The sequence below is a fragment of the Diceros bicornis genome, chromosome 33, assembly GCF_020826845.1.
Source record: "Diceros bicornis minor isolate mBicDic1 chromosome 33, mDicBic1.mat.cur, whole genome shotgun sequence".
NCBI lineage: Eukaryota > Metazoa > Chordata > Mammalia > Perissodactyla > Rhinocerotidae > Diceros > Diceros bicornis.
The window spans coordinates 30,716,825-30,735,856 of NC_080772.1; the positions used below are offsets into that span (position 1 = coordinate 30,716,825).

The following is a 19,032-nucleotide window of genomic DNA, read 5'->3' on the forward strand; positions in this document are numbered from 1 at the left end:
ACTTTTTGCCCAAGTGTCTCTGTTAATTAGGTTCTTTTTCTATCCTCCAAGTTACCTCAGGTGACAGTTTTACCAAATGTTTTGCTACTACATAACACAGGCTGCTATTTTTCTTGTCTCCTACAACAATTTCTCTGCTGCCCATCACCCCAGAACCAATGCCACTTTTAGGTACTAATTTCTGTATCAGTCAGCTATAGCTGCTTAACAAACAGCCACACAAATGTCAGTGGTTTACAATGATAAGCACTGATTTCACTCTCTGGTCTACAAGTCTAGGAGGGCTCTGCTTCGGGCTGTGAGTCTAGTCTGAAGGTCTGTGCCAGAGAGCAAGACCAAACTCAAAAGCACGTTTCAGCTTCTGTTCACATCACAACCACTAAAACCCTATTGGCCAAAGCAAATCATGTGGTGAAGTCTAAAGTCAAGGGGCAGGAAAGTATACCTCACCATCGTAAGACCATGCATATACAATATTACTACATTGGAGAAAAGACTTGACATCAATAATTCAATCTTTCACACTAAGTAAAATTTTATTTGAATAAGGGTTTCTATGCCTAAAAACGTTTTAAATTCCTGGCCTAGATGATTTCTAAAGTCTTTTCTAGCTGTTTGAAACACCATGGAAATAGAATATTTGCATGGGTTGGGTAAATCAGCAAGTATAGAAAGAGGCCCATTCTGTTTGGGGTGTATTGGGGGTGGTTATCTATTTCACCAAACACCTGGAAGGAGTGCAGCAAAGGCAGCATGAAGATGCTGCCCAGTTAACCAGCTTATCCAGAATCAGCCCATTAGTGATTATAGGGCATCATAGTTCTCCTGCATGCCACAGGTTGCTCAGGTCAGACAGACTTATTCAATTGTAAGTTCAAAAATATAATTCTAGCACAACAATGTTCACAGTAACATTATTCACAGTAGCCCAAAGATGGAAACAACCCAACGTCCCTTGAGAGATGAGTGGATAAACAGACGTGGTATATACCTACAATGAATATTATTCAGCTTTAAAAAGGAATGAAATTCTGACACATGCTACAATATGGATGAACCCTGAAAACATTTATTCTAAGTGGAATAAGCCAGACACAAAAGGATAAATATTTTATGATTCCACTTACATGAGGTAGCTAGAGTAGTTAAATTCACAGAGACAGAAAGTAGAATGGTGGTTACTGGGGGCTGGGGGCAGGGAGAAATGGGGAGTTATTATTTAATGGAAACAGAGTTTCAGTTTGAGATGATGAAAAAGTTCTGGTGGTCGATAGTGGTGATGGTTGCACAATGAGAATGTACTTCAAGTCACTGAATTGTACTCTTTAAAAATGGTTAAAATGGTAAATTTTAAGTTATGTATATTCTACCACAATTTAAAAAAATATTTGCTTCATAGAAAAAAATATATGTATATTCTAAAGTTAAATATAAATAATTAGGATAATCCACACTACTGTACCTCTCTATATAATGGGTAACTAAAGAGTTGACTATATTTAGTAATTAAGTCTTAGGCCAAATAAAAATGAAATTGGGAAGGGCTGAGAAACTCTTATGACACATTATATTTCAAATAAAATTAGACTCACACAAAGACATGATAAATCTGTTATGACTGAGAATTCATGTATTGCAAGTTTATGTTCTTGCTCAGAAAACCAGGAGACAAATTAGAACTGTTGCTTTTGTGTTAGCAGTTGTATGTTTGGAGATTGTGGTAGCAGATCTCCCTTAAAGAAAATAAAGGGTGTGGGAGGAAACTTTGGGAGGTGATGGATACATCCTTGGCCTCGAAGGTGGCGATGGTTTCATGGCGGTATACTTATCCTCAAACTCCTTGAGTTGTGTACATTTAAGTATGGACAGCTTTTTACATGCCAATCATAACTCAATAACATAGTTTAAAAAAGAGAGAGATCTGATTCTTGGAGTGTAGCTCATAGACAGCCTCTAGCTGCTGGACCTTCAGAAGCCACCAGTGTTCATGCTAAGGCGATACTCCCTGGGCATCTCCAATGACAGCTTGGTGGGAGTACCAGAGATGGGCCATTCCTGCCCTAGATGGGACTCTTCTAATGGGCAAGCTTTGCTCTGGTGCTCCCCAGTAGCCTGGCTGAGAAATTCAGGGCTGTGCTGCAGTCTAGACTCTCTCTTCCCACCCATCCCTCCTTTCTTCCCTCCTTCTTTTCCAGGGCTCAGATCAACATCACAGTTTGAGGCTGTCCCAGTGTACTCCTGTTCCCTCTCCCCTTTATCCTTCACAGGCATTTCCCCCAGAATTGCACTTCCAATTCTGTCTTGGTGTCTGCTTCCTGGAGGACCTGAGCTGATACAGAAACATTGTAAGACAGTTGTTCTGTTTGTTTGTCATGATGAGTTGACTTATAAAAAAAGTATTGACTTGATTCAAACTCTTGCCTTACTTTATTACTATTAAAAGAACAAAGATTGTGGGGCCGGCCTGGTGGCCTAGTGGTTAAGTTTGTGTGCTCTGCTTTGGTGGCCTGGGGTTCACGGGTTTGGATCCCAGGCACGGACCTACACACTGCTCAAGCTGTGCTGTGGCGGCATTCCATATACAAAGAAGAGGAAGACTGGCATGGATGTTAGCTCAGGGACAATCTTCCTCACCAAAAAAAAAAAAAAAAGAAGAACAAAGATTGTTCCCTGAAAACTGGTTCTCTTGAATATCTCAACCTGGTTGACTTTAATTAGATGATTGGCATCTGGGGGACTGATTCCCTAGAACAAGGCCCTGATGGATGCTTTCATTAAGGCTGCAAATGGAGGACATGCTCAATAGAGAAGTGAACCAAGAAAGAATACTACACGGAGCACAGGAAACTAGCAATACAACATCAGCTGCAAAGAGAATCGTGGAGTCAAAGCATGGGAGAGACAGATAGCTGTTCTCTGAGTCAGGGTGGGAAATCCATCCCTGACAAGACACCATACTCTTATAGATGCCTGCTGTATTACTTTCCTAGGACTGCCATAATATTCTACCTTAAATGGGGTGGCTTAAACAACAATTCATTCTCTCCCAGTTCAGGAGGCCAGAGTCTGAAATCAAGGTGTCAGTGGGTGGGTTCCTTCCTGGGGGCTCAGAGGCAGAATTGGTTCCATACCTTTCTGGTAGGTCTAGTGGTTGCTGGCAATCCTTGGCATTTCTTAGCTTGTGGCAACATAACTACAACCTCTGCCTTGGTCATCACATGGCGTTCTCCCTGTTTCTGTGTCTCTGTGTCCAAATTTGCCTTTTCTTAGGACAACAGTCATACTGCATTTAGGACCCACCTTAATCCAGCATGACCTCATCTTCACTTGATTATGTTTGCAAAGCCCCTATTTCAAATAATGTCACATCCACAGATGCAGGGTGGACATGAATTTTTTTGGGGGGGGACACTATTCAACCCAGGACACCTGGGAACTTGAGTTATTAAAAACTAGCCTTTAGGGCCAGCCCCGTGGCTTGGCGGTTGAGTGCGCACGCTCCGCTGCTGGCGGCCCGGGTTCGGATCCCGGGTGCGCACTGACGCACCGCTTCTCCGGCCATGCTGAGGCCGCGTCCCACATGCAGCAACTGGAAGGATGTGCAACTATGACGTACAACTATCTACTGGGGCTTTGGGGGAAAAAATAAATAAATAAAATTATTTAAAAAAATGTTTTAACAACAACAACAAAAAAACTAGCCTTTACATTGGTGTCGTGAGATGAGAAGGCATTTTCTGGTGATGAGCCTTTGGAAACAGGAATTTAGGCTCTGGTTGCAGGATCTGAAACATCAGAGGATATAGATTCTGTCTTTTTTTCTGGCCGCGCCTCCTCCACAATTCAGATGATGCTCCCCTTGGCTTCCAGTCTTCAGAACACAAGGAAATAATCCTGTTTGGAGCATTTGCCTTACTGCTTTACTCCCCCCCGCCAACTTCATCCTTTCCACAAAGGCAGACAGACAGCAGAATCCAAAGACTGAATTGCCAGACTTATGTTGGAGTGGGGGGACACAGTCACTTTGGGTGGAGGGGGGCAGCCGCGCCATTAGAGAGGAGTGGAGGAGGGAATCTAGGGTCTTATTTCTCAAACAGCTTTTACCCAATCCTCCTTATTTTGTTGTCCCTCTGCCCCCAATTCATTCCCAGATCCGTAAGTACCCAGTATTGCCACTTCCTGAACGTTCTGAGGATTCTGCAGTAAATCAGGTTGGTTCTCAGCTTTCCCCACTGCCAGCTCAGAATTTGTCTGTTCTGCTAAGTCAATTTCTATGCATCCATCTACTGTCTAGAGTGCAAAATTTTGTTGCTGTTGTCTCTTTTCCTGTTTTTCTCATACTTGAGTTTGTTTTGTGTGGGAGTGTTCACGTGTGTATCTATCCGTCTGTCCATCCGTCCGTCCATCCATCCATCCATCCATCCATCCATCCATCTTCCTTTCTTGTAGTTTTTTTAGTGAGGCTTTGCAGGGAATGAAGTTAGATGTGTATTTTAATCTGATATGTTAGCCTGGAATTTCAGATTTAAAGAGAGATAAATCAATATAATTGTGAGATTTCCCCTGTAATGTTGAGCTGCTCGGATACAGGCATGAAGTAGCTAGACAGATTTCATTCGAGTTTTGCCAGGTAAGCAATGGAGGGAGCAAGGTGACAGGATGTAACGGTACTTGATTTGCAAGGGAGCAGTTATGTGATGCGCCCCGGACTTTACAGCTGGGTAAGGAGGGTGGTGTGAACGTGAAGGGGATGATAAAAGAATGAAAAATTGGGAGTCAGTGGATTGGAGTCTCAAGGATTTTTGAAGATGTGTTCAATTGGGCATACAAAATTAAGAGAGCAGGAAGGATAGTGAGTGGAAGGCTTGAGGTTTAGATTTGGGATTTTGGGAGTGTGACCTTGGGAAGGGATGATGTGGCAGACTAGGTTCCAAAGATGACCCCAACAATCTCTCTCATCTCATTTGGCCTTCAATGTGACACTGCCACAGCTCCATTGGGAGGCGGAGTCCTACTCCTCTCGTCTTGAATCTGGGCCAGCCGAATAACTCGTTTATAACCACGTGAGGTGAAGCTGCGTGCCCTCCCAGGCTAGGTAGAAATGGCCGTGTGGTTTCTTTCTGGCTCTCTTGGAATGCTCACTCTGGGAAAGCCAGCCACCAGGCAAACAGTCGAACCACCCTGATACTAGCGTGCAGGAGAGGCCTCGTGTAGATGCTCTGGCTGACAGCCAGCTGACCCCAACCTTCCAGCCACCCCGCCAAAACACCAGACAACTGAGTGAGGCTGTCTGGACCCCACTAGACCAGCCAGCTAGGTAGCTGAGTGACTTCAGCTGATGCCACAAGGAACAAAATTGCCCAGTTGACCCCTCCTGAATTCTTGACCTACATAATTTGTAAGGATGATAAAACGTCTGTGATTTGCAAGTTTCTCTCCTCCATCTGGACCTCTCCCATGAACTCCACACCCATGTATCCAACGGCTTCAGAACATCTCCACTCAGATGGCTGACAGGCATCACAAATTTAACATGTCCAAAACTGAGCGCTCAGCAGTCCCCTCACACCTGCTCTTCCCCGTCCCAGGTGACAGCAATTCAAGTCCTCACTCCACTCTCGATCACACACTCCAGATCCAGTGGGTTAGGAGACACCACTGTCTCCACCTTCAAAACATCTTCAGACTGCAACCACTTCTCACCACCGCCACTGCTACTCCACTCATCCAAGGGCCTTCGTCTCTCGCCTAGATTACAAGTCTCCTACAGGCCTTGCTGCTGCCGCTGCCCTTGTTCTTCAGTCTACTCAGAGGGAGCCTGCCAAAATGTCAGAGTATATCCTTCCTCTGCTCAGAATCTTCCAAAGACCTTCCACCTCAATCAGAGTAAAGAGATGCCAAAGTCCATGGTAGGACCACGAGGCCTCTCTCACTTCTCCAGGTTCATCTTCTACTCCTCTTACACTCAGCTACAACACTTTCCTCCCTATTCCTGAAACTGGACAGGCACAGTCCCGCCTCAGGGCCTTTGCACTAGCTGGTCCCTCTGTTAGAATACTCTTTTTCAGAGACTTATGTGGCTAGCTCCCTCATTTCCTTCAGATATTATTCAAAAGTGAATTCCTGGAAACTATGTATGGTGACGGATGTTAACTAGACTTATTGTGGTGATCATTTTGCAATATATACAAATATCAAATCATTATGTGGTACACCTGAAACTAATATAATGTTATATGTCAATTATACTTCAATTTAAAAAAAGCTCTTAGAAAAGCTTTTTCTAAATACTTACTGTATCAAAGGAAAAATAAACAAAATTACACATCAAAAAAGGTAAAAAAAATAGATTAAAAAAGATCAAAAAAAAAGTAAATTCTTCTGTGAGGCCTTCCATTAACATCACACCTAAATTTCAATCTGTCACTCTGACATCTCATAACCCCATTCTCTACTTTTTATTGAGATATAATTGGTATATAACATATATTAGTTTCAGGTATACCATCTAATGATTCAATATTTGTATATATTGTAAAATGAGCACTATAGTAAGTCTAGTTAACATCCATCACTATATACAGTTACGAAATTTTTTTTCTTGTGATGAGAACTTTTAAGATCTACTCTCTTGGCAACTTTCAAATATACAGTACAGTTTTTATTAACTACAGTCGCCATGCTGTACATTACATCCCCAGGACTTATTTATTTTACAGCTGTAGGTTCAGACTTTTTAAGCCCCATCACCCATTTCACCCTCACCTCTGGCAACCGCCAATTTGTTCTCTGCATCCATGAGCTCGGTTTTTCTGTTTTTTGTTTTGGATTCCACACATAAGTGAGATCATATAGTATTCATCTTCCTCTGACTTATTTCACTTAGCATAATACCCTCAGGGTCCATCCATGTTGTCGCAAATGGCATGATTTCCTTCTTTTTTATGGCTGAATAATATTCCATTACCTATACATATAATCCATTTTCTTTATCCATTAGGTTGCTTCCATATCTTGGCTATTGTAAATAATGCTGCAATGAACATGGCAGTGCATATATCTTTTCAAATTAGTGTTTTCACTTTCTTTGGATAAATAGCCAGAGATGAAATTGCTGGATCATATGGTAGTTCTATTTTTAATTTTTTGAGGAAACTCCATACTTTTTTCCATAGTGGTTGCATCAATTTACACGCCCACCAACAGTGCACAAAGGTTCCCTTTTCTCCACAGCCTTGCCAACACTTGTTCTCTCTCGTCCTTTTGATGGTGGCCATTCTAACGGGCGTGAGGTGATGTCTCATTGTGGTTTTGATTTGCATTTCCCTGAGGATTAGAGATATGAAGCATCTTTCCATGTGCCTGCTGCCGTCTGTGTGTCTTCCTTGGAGAAACATCTACTCAGACCCTCTGCCCTCCCTGCCTTATTTTTGATCTTAGCACGTATCACTGTCAACATGCCATATATTTTACTTATTTATTGTCTATCTCCCCCAGTCAAAGTAAGCTCCACAAGGCAAGCAATTCTGTCTAATTTATTTACTCTGTTTCTTTGGTGTTCAGAATAGTGCCATACAGACCTATCTGTAGACAGCACTCCAAACGTACTTACTGAATGGCAGAACTTCTCAGTACCGTTTACACTAACCCAATCAGAGGAAAGAACGGGTATAAAAAAGGGGGGAGGGGAGACACAACTAAAGAAAATTCTAACAAGGAAGAGCTATAATCACAGTTTTCCTTTATTATGTCTTCTTTCAATCGTTTATTTGTAATGTTCTAATCGCGTTCTTGATGGATATCTGTGTTCAACACAAAAGAAGTGACTGCACTAAGCGCAGTTCCTTTACTGCTCACGATGCTCCTCTTTCGATTTGGAGTCTTTGCTCTCCTGCAGTCCTAAGAGGACAGCATCGGCCTCTAGGAGGGTTGCATCCGTCGTTGCTCCCAGGAACCGGGACGTGAGCTCAAGATCTAACAGCCGTAGCCGGACTCGAGTTCCTTTCTGGTACTTCCTAAATAGTAAGAAAAACATTCCATGAATTCTGCACAGCATATGAACAACTAGGTTAAAGTAAAATCCAAATTCCAATTTTAATTTGTGTTGGCTAAAGATAAAGAAGTTAACACTTTTTTACAAAAAGTTAACACTAAGACCTGAGAAATTATTGTTTTTGACAGAAAAGTAATTGAGTTGTATCAGAATTTTCATCTTAAAGTTGCCTGTAAAGATTTTATAAACAAAATAAAAATGTATTTCAAACTGAAATTCAAACAAGTTGGTTCTTGAAACTGATATTTTAAAAAATATGCCATTCATTTTTAAAGTCAGAGAGTATCAAGGGGAAAAACAAACTTTCAGATACATTTTTTCTTCTAAAATTAAAATCTTTTAAAGTAAAGTAAATTTTAGAAAAGCAAAATGGAAAAAAGTCTGAGTGCAAAGTACTCAGTCTTGGGGACTGACTGTACTGTAATTAAAGTGGAATGCTGGCTGTAACAGGCATGATGGCTCCATGTGGCCAATAAAATATCCAAGCATTTTATAATACCAAATGAAAAGTGATATTAATTTGCTTTTCTTCCTTGATCAACTATGTTAAGAATTTAATATCAACATTATGAAAAGGTGCAGGAGAGTGAAAATATTGTTATTAGTTAAAAACTACAAATCTTTAAATATCTAAATATATACTTCAAGTACTTTAAGTTAATTTTAAAATTAAAATAATTTTATATAAACAGAAAATGAAGAAACAAAGTTCTCAAAAAACGTCACTGGAAAATGATTTTGGCAGACCATACAACGAACAGCCTCCACGCAATGTCTGATTAGGTATTCTGAAGGAATTTATAAATGGTCCATCAAGTAAACATTTAGGCAATTTGGCTTTTTTTTTTTAAGTTATTTTTATTTCTGATTATAGAAGTAAATGTCCTTTTGTAAAATTTGGAAAATAAATTAAGTCAGTCACATTTTCTAGTCCTTCTATATGTATATTTACATATATGTATACATGTATGTGTATTGACAGCATAGATCATATTTTCTGTTTAAAAAAATTAAAGCGATATCCTAGAATATTAATTGATGCATAGCTTTATATTCTTAGAAAAGAGCAATTATAGAACATATGCCATATGAATTAACCACGGGGAAAATACGGTTAGGTCACAGACAAGGTAAAGCTGTGCACTATTTTGTACATTACTTGGAGCTGTAACTGATGTTCTAATGGATTCTTTCATTTGTCCTCACAGCACAACCCACACTGATTCATTCCATCAGCTTTGATTCATGTTGACCCCTCCTTCCCTCCTCTCTTGAAACATCCAGTTAGTTACCAAGTTTGGTTCATTTTCTAACACAGATGTGTCATGACCTTAGCCCTTCAGGTCTCCCCATCCCTAGCTGAAGCTTGAGGAACAACATGATCTTCCCAGAGCTCACCTTTCTAGTCCACTTCTCATGATGGGCTCCATATCTGGTGTGCTCATGTGGAAACGGCCGCATGTCCATCCCCACATACTCCTACTCCTCCATACTTTTGCTCTGTTGGGGCGCCGCTTGACCTTTCTGTCTAGCTAAATCCTATGGATTCTTAAGTATTCAGGTAGAACGCATCCAATGCAGCTCCCGAGAGCCTCACCATTCCCCAGGACAGACTGAAGAGTCTGTCACTGGAATTCCCAAGGAAGACAGAGGCTTTGCAGTCATAGACTCAGATGCAAATCTGAGCCCTGCTGCTTACTAGGTGGGTAACCTTGGATAACACGCTTTCTCTGAACCACAATTTCCTCACCTATGTAACAAGAGGTTCCACTTTGCAGGTCTGCTGTGAAGGTTAAATGGGATAATACACTGAAAACGCATAGGCAGTAAATGCGAATGTTAGTGCCCTTCTCTTACTTGTGTGTGTTATTTGTGGAAATCTCTGACTTCTCATTAGATTGTACACTCCCCAAGGTCTGGCGCTGTATTTCTCTCTCCCTTCCCGTGCCCATGCAGCAGGTACTCAGATGTCGACCAGCGAACTCACAAGACACTTGCTGATAAAAGCCACCAGGTCACCAAAGATCTAGAATCTCTATTTTCTTGGCTTTAGCAACTGTGTGGACCGGTACATTTACCTAACCCCTCTGAAATTTGCTTGGCACAGTGCCTGGCATATAGTGGTTAATAAATGTTAGCTCTCTTCTCCTTCCATTGTTCATTGTTGGCCTATTTCTTTTCACTTATTTTTAGGAGTATTACTCATAGGTGGACTATAAACTAACCATGAGGAAGGAAACAATGACTTTTCATAAAAAGAGTTGATTACGTCACAAACACTTGGGACAAAAGTTCTGGGCATAGTCACACTGAAGAGGAAGCTCTCGCTGTAAACGTTCTAGGTCATATAAATGCTAGCAATCTCCAATTAAAAAGTAATTAACAGAAACATCATGAGTGACCAGTAAGCTTGGTAATTTATGGAAGGCAAACCCTGTCCCCATGTTTAGATGCAGGAGCCTTTACTAATATGACTGCTTTGCCTTCACCTCTAAAAATTATAGATATTCTGGAAATTATCCAGTGAGCTGTAAAGGAGATGAAAAGCACACTGCAGACCTTTATGTGTGCTGAATGAATGAAGATTCATCCAAATGCACCTATTGTGTACTAAAAAAAAGAAAAAACCTCTAGAAGATTCTCTGACACCTGCTATCAGAAGTAGCTGCTTCTACTTTTATGGTACTTAATTTTTACTTTGTATTACAGTTATTTCTATGTAAGTGTTATCTTCCCTATCAGACTGTCAGCAATGGGCAAGGATTTAATCACCCCTGCGCCTCTGACAGTACCGTGATGAACACATTGCACTTAAAGCAGTCTTCTGAACAGTGGTTTCCACACTCTCCAGGACATCAGCAGCACCTGGACTGCTTGTTTAAAATGCAAATGGAGGGAAGCAAGCCCAGAGAGTGATCTGGCAAATCTGGGGGGAGGACTTGGGAATACGCCTTTTTTGTTTTGGTGAAGAAGACTGGCCCTGAGCTAACATCTGTTGCCAATCCTCCTTTTTTGCTGAGGAAGATCGGCCCTGGGCTAACATCCGTGCCCATCTTCCACTATTTTATATGTGGGACGCCTGCCACAGCATGGCTTGAGAGGCAGTGTGTAGGTCCGCACCCGGGATCTGGACCCATGAACCCCAGGCTGCTGAAGTGGAGCACATAAACTTAACCACTACACCACTGGACTGGCCCAGGAATATGCCTTTTTAACAAGCTCCCCAGGTGACTCTGATGCAGTCTCTGATCCCCACTTGAGAAAAGCTGGCCTAGAATTACCTTTATCGTGTATAGTCAAGCGCGGAGGATAGGACAGCCTACACCAATACAAAGCACCGGTAAAACAAGGCCCTCTGACAGCACCGCACGACCACCATTACAACCTTCAAGGGTAACAGATGTTTTCCACACGTGATGACAGAGTCTTTTAGGGTAATTTAGAAAGACAAAAAAAAGTCAGGCAGTAACAGTATATAATAAAGAAATGCACCTAAACAGTGTCCCTTCCACAGAGCCCACTGCCAGCCCAGAGCGGGGCTGCCTCTCCTGCACAGACCGTCCATTCTGGGAAACCTAGGACATAGAAGGTCAGCCTATTTCTTCCTCAACAGGAACAGCAGCCATAGAATTCATGTGGAGTTTATCCTTGCTTTAACTCTGAAACACTTTAATAAAGAAAGAAATAACGAGTGCATTTCTGAGAACTGCGTTTCTGCCAATGTAATCTGAGGTGAACCTTCAGTATTGTAGTCTTCGTTAATCACTTACACTACTTAGTCTTTCCATTTGGGTTTCCATTGTTCCACATAACAAGATTTAAAATGAATATGCCAGTAAACTCTTCTCAGATTGTTTGTGCAGTCTTTAAATGGTCACTTTATTCCAAGATTTTGGCCTAAGTATAAAAATACAGAAGAGGCAACATAGTGATTAACAGTGTGGGCTGTGGAGCCAGATGCCTAGATAAGTGCCCAGCTCTATCACTTATAAATACGCAACTCTGAGCCGTTACTTTCTGTTTCACTTTCCTCATTTATAAAATGGGAATAATAATTATGCCTATCACATAGGTCCTGGTGAACACGAAATGAGTTAACACATGCCAAGCCCTTATCAATGCTCAACAATGTTAGCTATCATCATCAACCATCATCATCACCATTACTACCACCACCACCACCATCATCATCACCACCATCACCATCATCATGACCACCACCACCACCATCACCATCATCACCACTACCATCATCACCACCATCATCATCAAAACAAGCCCAGTGACACCTGGTACTCTAGTGTTGGCATGATGGCAAGAACAAGAGCACACCCAGCTATAATTCCAAGCTACAATTAAATCAATAATAGATTCCTTTAGAAGGTAAATTTGGGGGTAGAGTTTTCTGTCAATATTTGCTTTGATTCAAATCCTACTTATTTTAATGGTATAAGCATTCCTATCTTAAAATATATCATAAAATATATGTCCTACGAAAATGAAAACAATGATTTTTGAAATGAATGTGAATTTCCTTTGAGGATGTGAGGCCAAATAGCACTGAACAAAAGCAAGTAAAATTCAGAGAACTACACATTTAACAGTCCACATTTCCCAGCACTGACTACAATATAACTGGAAATAAGAAAGTAGCATATATTGTCAGTCACGAAAGGGTCACGGTGATTTATCTTCTCCAGTATTCTTTCCCACAGTGGCTCAAGGAAGACTGAGGGGCAGGCAGAGCCGTCTCACTTTACCTATCTCCTCTCAGTCCTGCTTCTTTAATTCTGGATGGAGTTAAGCCTTTTAGGAATCAACTTTATTTCCAGCACATACCATTTCTTGGAAGACGAAGATGATAATTTCTATAAGTTCATTATTTGTTCTTCCAAGAAGCATTTTTTGAGCTTCTTTTTAAATTTACCATTTCAATAGTAGACTTAACTTCTAACCTAATCAACCATCTCCCTTCTTGATTTTATAGATCTGAATCTATCTTCTCTATGTCTTCTTTCTGTAACAGGATTTTATTATTCTTTTATTTAACTAGTTTTTCCTCATTCCTTTGATTATATCAATGGACTCTTTCTTGCTATAATTTCAAGGGGTTCACAGATTACCTGAAGGTTAGCTATGGACCTCTAAGATTAAGAAGTCTGGCTCTAGATTTTGAGTCTTTATCTATCTTTCTCATTTCATCTACACAGCATTATGACCTTGTGATAATTATTTCTGTTGTTTTATTTCCAATGTGCTTCTTAAGGAAATCCAGGACTTCATTGAACAAATTCATTGAGCCAATGCTCAAAGCCATACAGCCTTATTTTCTAATGGATATAAGACAAAAGTCCATGATATATGTAAAGAAGAAATTTTTCCTTCATTATCCTTGGTCACTTAATTATGTCTAAACATTTAGGAATGAATAAGGACAGATATTAAAAGAAGAATTAGGTCCACAGCAGCATTATGTTTTCCATTTTAAAAATACTGAACCCAAAGATAAATCAATAAAATGTATCCAACAAAGGAACAGATTTAAGATGATAATCTCAAGAGGCAGGATGTGCCCACTGTCTTAATACTGGGCCCACCATAAAGCACAGGTTTTCTAAAATGTGTTGGAAATATTTGGAGGAACTTGTTGATTATCACAGTGATCAGGGTGACATTTAGGGGGGTGGGTGGGATGCAGACATTCTGTAATGCACAAAACTCTTCTGCGCAACAGAGCTGTCCTGTCTCTGTGGCGAGACATTGATGTGGGTGAAAACCCTGCTTATGATTATCTACGCCTGGAACTAAAGATACAAACTTTTTAATAAAAGTTCAATTAGGAGGATTGACGTCAGCATCATGGTGGAGTGAGCTTTCCCCCATTGAACTCTCCCCCTCTAAGACACAACAAAAAAGACATTTATGTTCCAACAGAAGCTATTCACACAACACAGGGGACATCTGAGGCACCCAGGCAGCTGTACACCGGACGACAGAGGTGCTGGAATCCCCAGAGGAAGTGGAAGGAGGTAAGAGGAGCTCCTTTCCTTCCCCAAGGACTGCGAGCCAGAGACAGACCACGCGGCTCTCAGAGGAGGGGGAGGGGCGGCTCACCAGGTGGAAAACGGTGCTCTCCAAGACCCCTCACAGCCTGAGGGCATCCCCCTACGGAGGGAGCGGAACTGTTGTGAGGGTAGTTTCAACAAGCTAGCCCCTCAGGAGAGCAGAAAGTGACAGCAAGGTGAGAAACCTCTGAGATCCGGGAGGCGGAAGTAAGCACCCCTTCCCCACTCAGCCCACTCGACTGGCGTTTCAGCACAGCAGAGCTTCAGCTCAGCCCCGTCCCCAGAGGCAGCGGTCCCCAGGCGCCCGGGCCCCACCAGCAGGGGCAGCGTGACCGCCCCACCCCTACAGGCAGTGGCCCCCAGGTGCCCGGGCCCGACCAGCAGGGGCAGCGTGACCGCCCCACCCCTACAGGCAGTGGCCCCCAGGTGCCCGGGCCCGACCAGCAGGGGCAGCGTGACCGCCCCACCCCTACAGGCAGTGGCCCCCAGGTGCCCGGGCCCGACCAGCAGGGGCAGCGTGACCGCCCCACCCCTACAGGCAGTGGCCCCCAGGTGCCCGGGCCCGACCAGCACCGAGGCGAGCCTGTGCCCCCACACCAGAGGCAGCGGCAGCTCAGGTCACACAACGCCACAGCTGCAGCTGCTCTGGATGGACCAAGCCACGGCCCCAGCTCCTTCGGCTGGACCGTGCCCTGTCCCAGTTCCTTCAGCTTGACCCCACCCCCCATCACTGGCCCCAGCGGCTTCAGCTTGGCCCATGCTCAGGCTCCACCTGACTTGGCACCAGCAACGTCGGCCCACCGCACTCCAGTTCCAGCTTCTTTGGCCCAGCACCCCGGCTCCTCCTTCTTCGGCCTGGCGAACTCCAGTTCCCGCATCTTTGGCCCAACAGTGCTCCAGCTCCTCCTTCTTCAGCTCAGCGCACTCCAGTTCCAGCTTCTTTGGCCCAGCGCACTCCAGTTCCAGCATCTTTGGCCCAACAGTGCTCCAGCTCCTCCTTCTTCAGCTCAGCGCACTCCAGTTCCAGCTTCTTTGGCCCAGCGCACTCCAGTTCCAGCATCTTTGGCCCAGTGCGCTCCAGCTCTTCCTTCTTCGGCCCAGCCCACTCCAGTTCCAGCTTCTGTGGCCCAGCAGCACTCCAGCCCCTGCTTCTTCAGCCCAGCGACACTTCAGCTGCAGCTCCTTCAACCCACCTGCACCCGAGCCCCAGCTGCTTCGGCCTAGCTGCGCTCCAGCTCCAGCTGTTCCCACCCCCCCCCCACCCCGGCAGCCTCCACTCTGCCATGCCTCAGATCAGCCAGGGGCTGACGAGAGTGCTCGCAGATTGACGTGGGACAGAATACACAGCCCTTGACCCCCACCCAGTGGCAGCAAGAGGAAACTGCGACCATATATTGTCACAATGAAGAAAAGTAAGCCAACACCAACAGGCACCATGAAAAAATATATTAAATCTCCAGACCAAAAGGAAAATGACAAGCACCTAGAAGTCAACCCGGAAAGCACAGAAATGTATAACCTTAATGACAGAATTCAAAATAGCCATCATAAAAAAGCTTAATGCAATACAAGAAAACACAGACAATTCAATGAAATCAGGAGTTTCTTCACAAGAGATTAAAACTGTAAAAAAAAAAAACCAATCAGAAATCTTACAGATGAAAAACACCATAGCGAAGATAAAGACAAATCTGGAAGCCTTAAGCATCAGAGCTGACAATATGGAGGAAAGAATTAGCAATATTGAGGACAGCAATGCAGAAATGCTCCAGATGGAGGAGGAAAGAGAACTAAGACTAAAAAGAAATAAAGAAACTCTCCAAGAAATATCCGACTCAATTAGGAAATCCAACATAAGGATATAGGTATTCCAAAGGGAGAAGAGAGGGAAAAAGGAGCAGAGAACTTGCTCAAATAAATAATTTCTGAGAACTTCCCAAACCTGGGGAAGGAGCTGGAAATACCAGTGAATGAAATCAATAGATCTCCTAAACATATCAACACGAAAAGACCCTCTCCAAGGCGTATAGTAGTAAAGCTGGCAAAAGTCAATGACAAAGAGAAAATATTAAGGGCAGCTAGACAAAAAAAAAATAACATACAAAGGATTTCCTATCAGGCTCTCAGCCGACTTCTTGACAGAAAATTTACAGGCTAGGAGAGAGTGGAACGATATATTCAAAATTCTAAAGGACAAAAACTTTCAGCCAAGAATACTCTATCCAGCAAAAATATCCTTCAGATATGATGGAGAAATAATAACTATCCCAGATAAACAAAAGCTAAGGGAGTTCATTGCCACAAGACCCCCACTACAAGAAGTGCTCAAGAAGGCCCTCATCCCCAAGGAAAAAAGAGAAAGGGGATTCAAAGTGTTGAACAAGGAGGAAAATAGGTCGACAAAACCAGAAAAATTGCAGTCCTCTACCAAAATAGATTAGCAAACACTTAAATATAAAACCAAAGATCAAGAGAAAGTAAGCACCAAGCATAAATATAACCTCATCATGGTAAACACAAACTCACAACACAAGAAGGAATAAGATGTGACAATGATAACTTAGAAGGGGAAGAGGAAAGGGATCGAATCGACTTAGTCTAAGGGAATAAGAAGCCATCAAAAAATGGACTATCACATCCACGAGATTTTTTATATAAACCTTATGGTAACCACTAACCACATAATCAGAATAGAATCACACACAATAAAGAAAGAGAAAACTAAGAGAACCTCCATAAAGAATTACCAAACTAAATTGGTAGTCCCAAACACACAGGACGAGAAACAAAAGAAATGCAAAAGAACCAGAAAAAGAGCGATAAAATAACAACAACAAGCCCCTATATATCAATAATTACCCTAAATGTAAATGGCCTGAACTCTCCAATCAAAAGACACAGAGTGGTGGGATGGATTAAAAAACAAGACCCAACAATATGCTGCCTCCAGGAAACACATCTCAGCTCTAAAGACAAACACAGGCTCAGAGTAAAAGGATGGAAGACAATACTCCAAGCTACTGGCAAACAAAAGAAAGCAGGTGTTGCCATACTTATGTCAGACAAAGCTGATTTCAAGATAAAGCAGGTAATGAGAGACAAAGAGGGGCAATATATAATGATAACAGGGACACTCCACCAAGAAAACATAACACTTTTAAATATATATGCACCCAATACAGGAACACCAAAGTACATAAAGCAACTATTAACAAACCTAAAAGGAGATATTACACAACAACACAGTAGTAGTAGGGGATCTTAACACCCCACTCTCATCAATGGATAGATCATCCAGACAGAAAATAAATAAGGAAATAATGGACCTAAACGAAAAACTAGATGAGATGGACTTAACAAACATATACAGAGCACTCCATCCAAACATAGCAGATTACACATTCTTCTTAAGCGCGCATGGAACATTCTCAAGAATACACCATACATTGGGAAACAAGGCATGCTTATATGAATTTAAGAAGATTGAAATCATAACAAGCATCTTTTCAGACCATAATGCCATGAAGTTAGAAATCAACTACAAGGGAAAAACCAGGAAAGTGACAAAGCTGTGGAGACTCAACAACATTCTACTAAACAACCAATGGATCATTGATGAAATTAAAGGAAAAATCAAAGCACATCAGGAGACAAATCAAAATGAAAATACACCATACAAACTCATATGGGATGCAGCAAAAGCGGTCCTGAGAGGGAAACTCATAGCAATACAGGCCCACATTAACAAACAAGAAAAAGCCCAAATAAGCAACCTCAAACTATGCCTAACAGAATTAGAAAAAGAACAAACAAAGCCTAAAGTCAGCAGAAGGAGGGAAACAATAAAAATCAAAGCAGAAATAAATGGAATTGAAATTACAAAAACAGTAGAAAGGATCAATGAAACAAAGAGCTAGTTCTTTGAGAAGATAAACAAAATTGAAAAACCCTTAGCCAGACTCACCAAGAAAAAGAGAAGGCTCAAATATAAAATTAGAAATGAAAAAGGAGAAATTAAAACAGATACCACAGAAATACAAAAGATTATAAGAGAATACTATGAAAAATTATATGCCAACAAATTGACAATCTAGAAGAAATGGATAAATTCCTAGACTCATACGACCTCCCAAAACTGAATCAAGAAGAAATAGAGAACGTGAATAGACCAATCACAAGTAAAGAGATTGAAATAGAAATCAAAAACACCTCCCAAAAAATAAAAGTCCAGGACCAGATGGCTTCTCTGGAGAATTTTACCAAACATTCAAAGACCTAATAACTATCCTTCTCAAACTATTCCAAAAAATAGAGGAAGATGGAACACTTCCCAACACATTCTACGAGCCCAACATCACCCTGATACCAAAGCCAGACAAAGACAATAATAAGAAGGAAAACTACAGACCAATATCCCTGATGAACATAGACGCAAAAATCCTCAACAAAATATTGGCAAACAGAATACAGCAATACATTAAAAAGATCATACACCATGATCAAGTGGGATTTATACCAGGGACACTGGGATGGTTCAACATCCACAAATCAATCAATGTGATACACCACATTAACAAAACGAGGAATAAAAACCATATGATCATCTCAATAGATGCAGAGAAGGCTTTTAACAAGATCCAACATCCATTTATGATAAAAACTCTCAACAAAATGGGTATAGAAGGAAAGTACCTTAACATAATAAAGGCCATATATGACAAACCCACGGCCAACATCATACTCAATGGGGAAAAACTGAAAGCCATCCCTCTGAAAACAGGGACAAGATAAAGGTGCCCACTCTCACCACTCTTATTCAACACAGTACTGGAGGTTCTGGCTAGAGCAATTAGGCAAGTAAAAGGAATAAAAGGAATCCAAATAGGCAACGAAGAAGTGAAACTCTCGCTGTTT

General features: G+C 41.9%; 1 protein-coding gene across 2 annotated transcripts in view; it reads right to left on the minus strand.

Annotated features, from left to right (window-relative positions):
• Positions 1 to 7,724: 7,724 nt before the first annotated feature.
• TPD52 (tumor protein D52) overlaps positions 7,725 to 19,032 on the minus strand; it is a 233,378-nt gene continuing 222,070 nt past the window's right edge. For both annotated transcript variants that reach the window (XM_058528932.1, XM_058528929.1), the window contains one exon: positions 7,725 to 8,015. In XM_058528932.1, the coding sequence (XP_058384915.1) occupies positions 7,847 to 8,015 (169 nt within the window). In that variant the 3' untranslated portion in view covers positions 7,725 to 7,846. The remainder of the gene's footprint in view (positions 8,016 to 19,032) is intronic.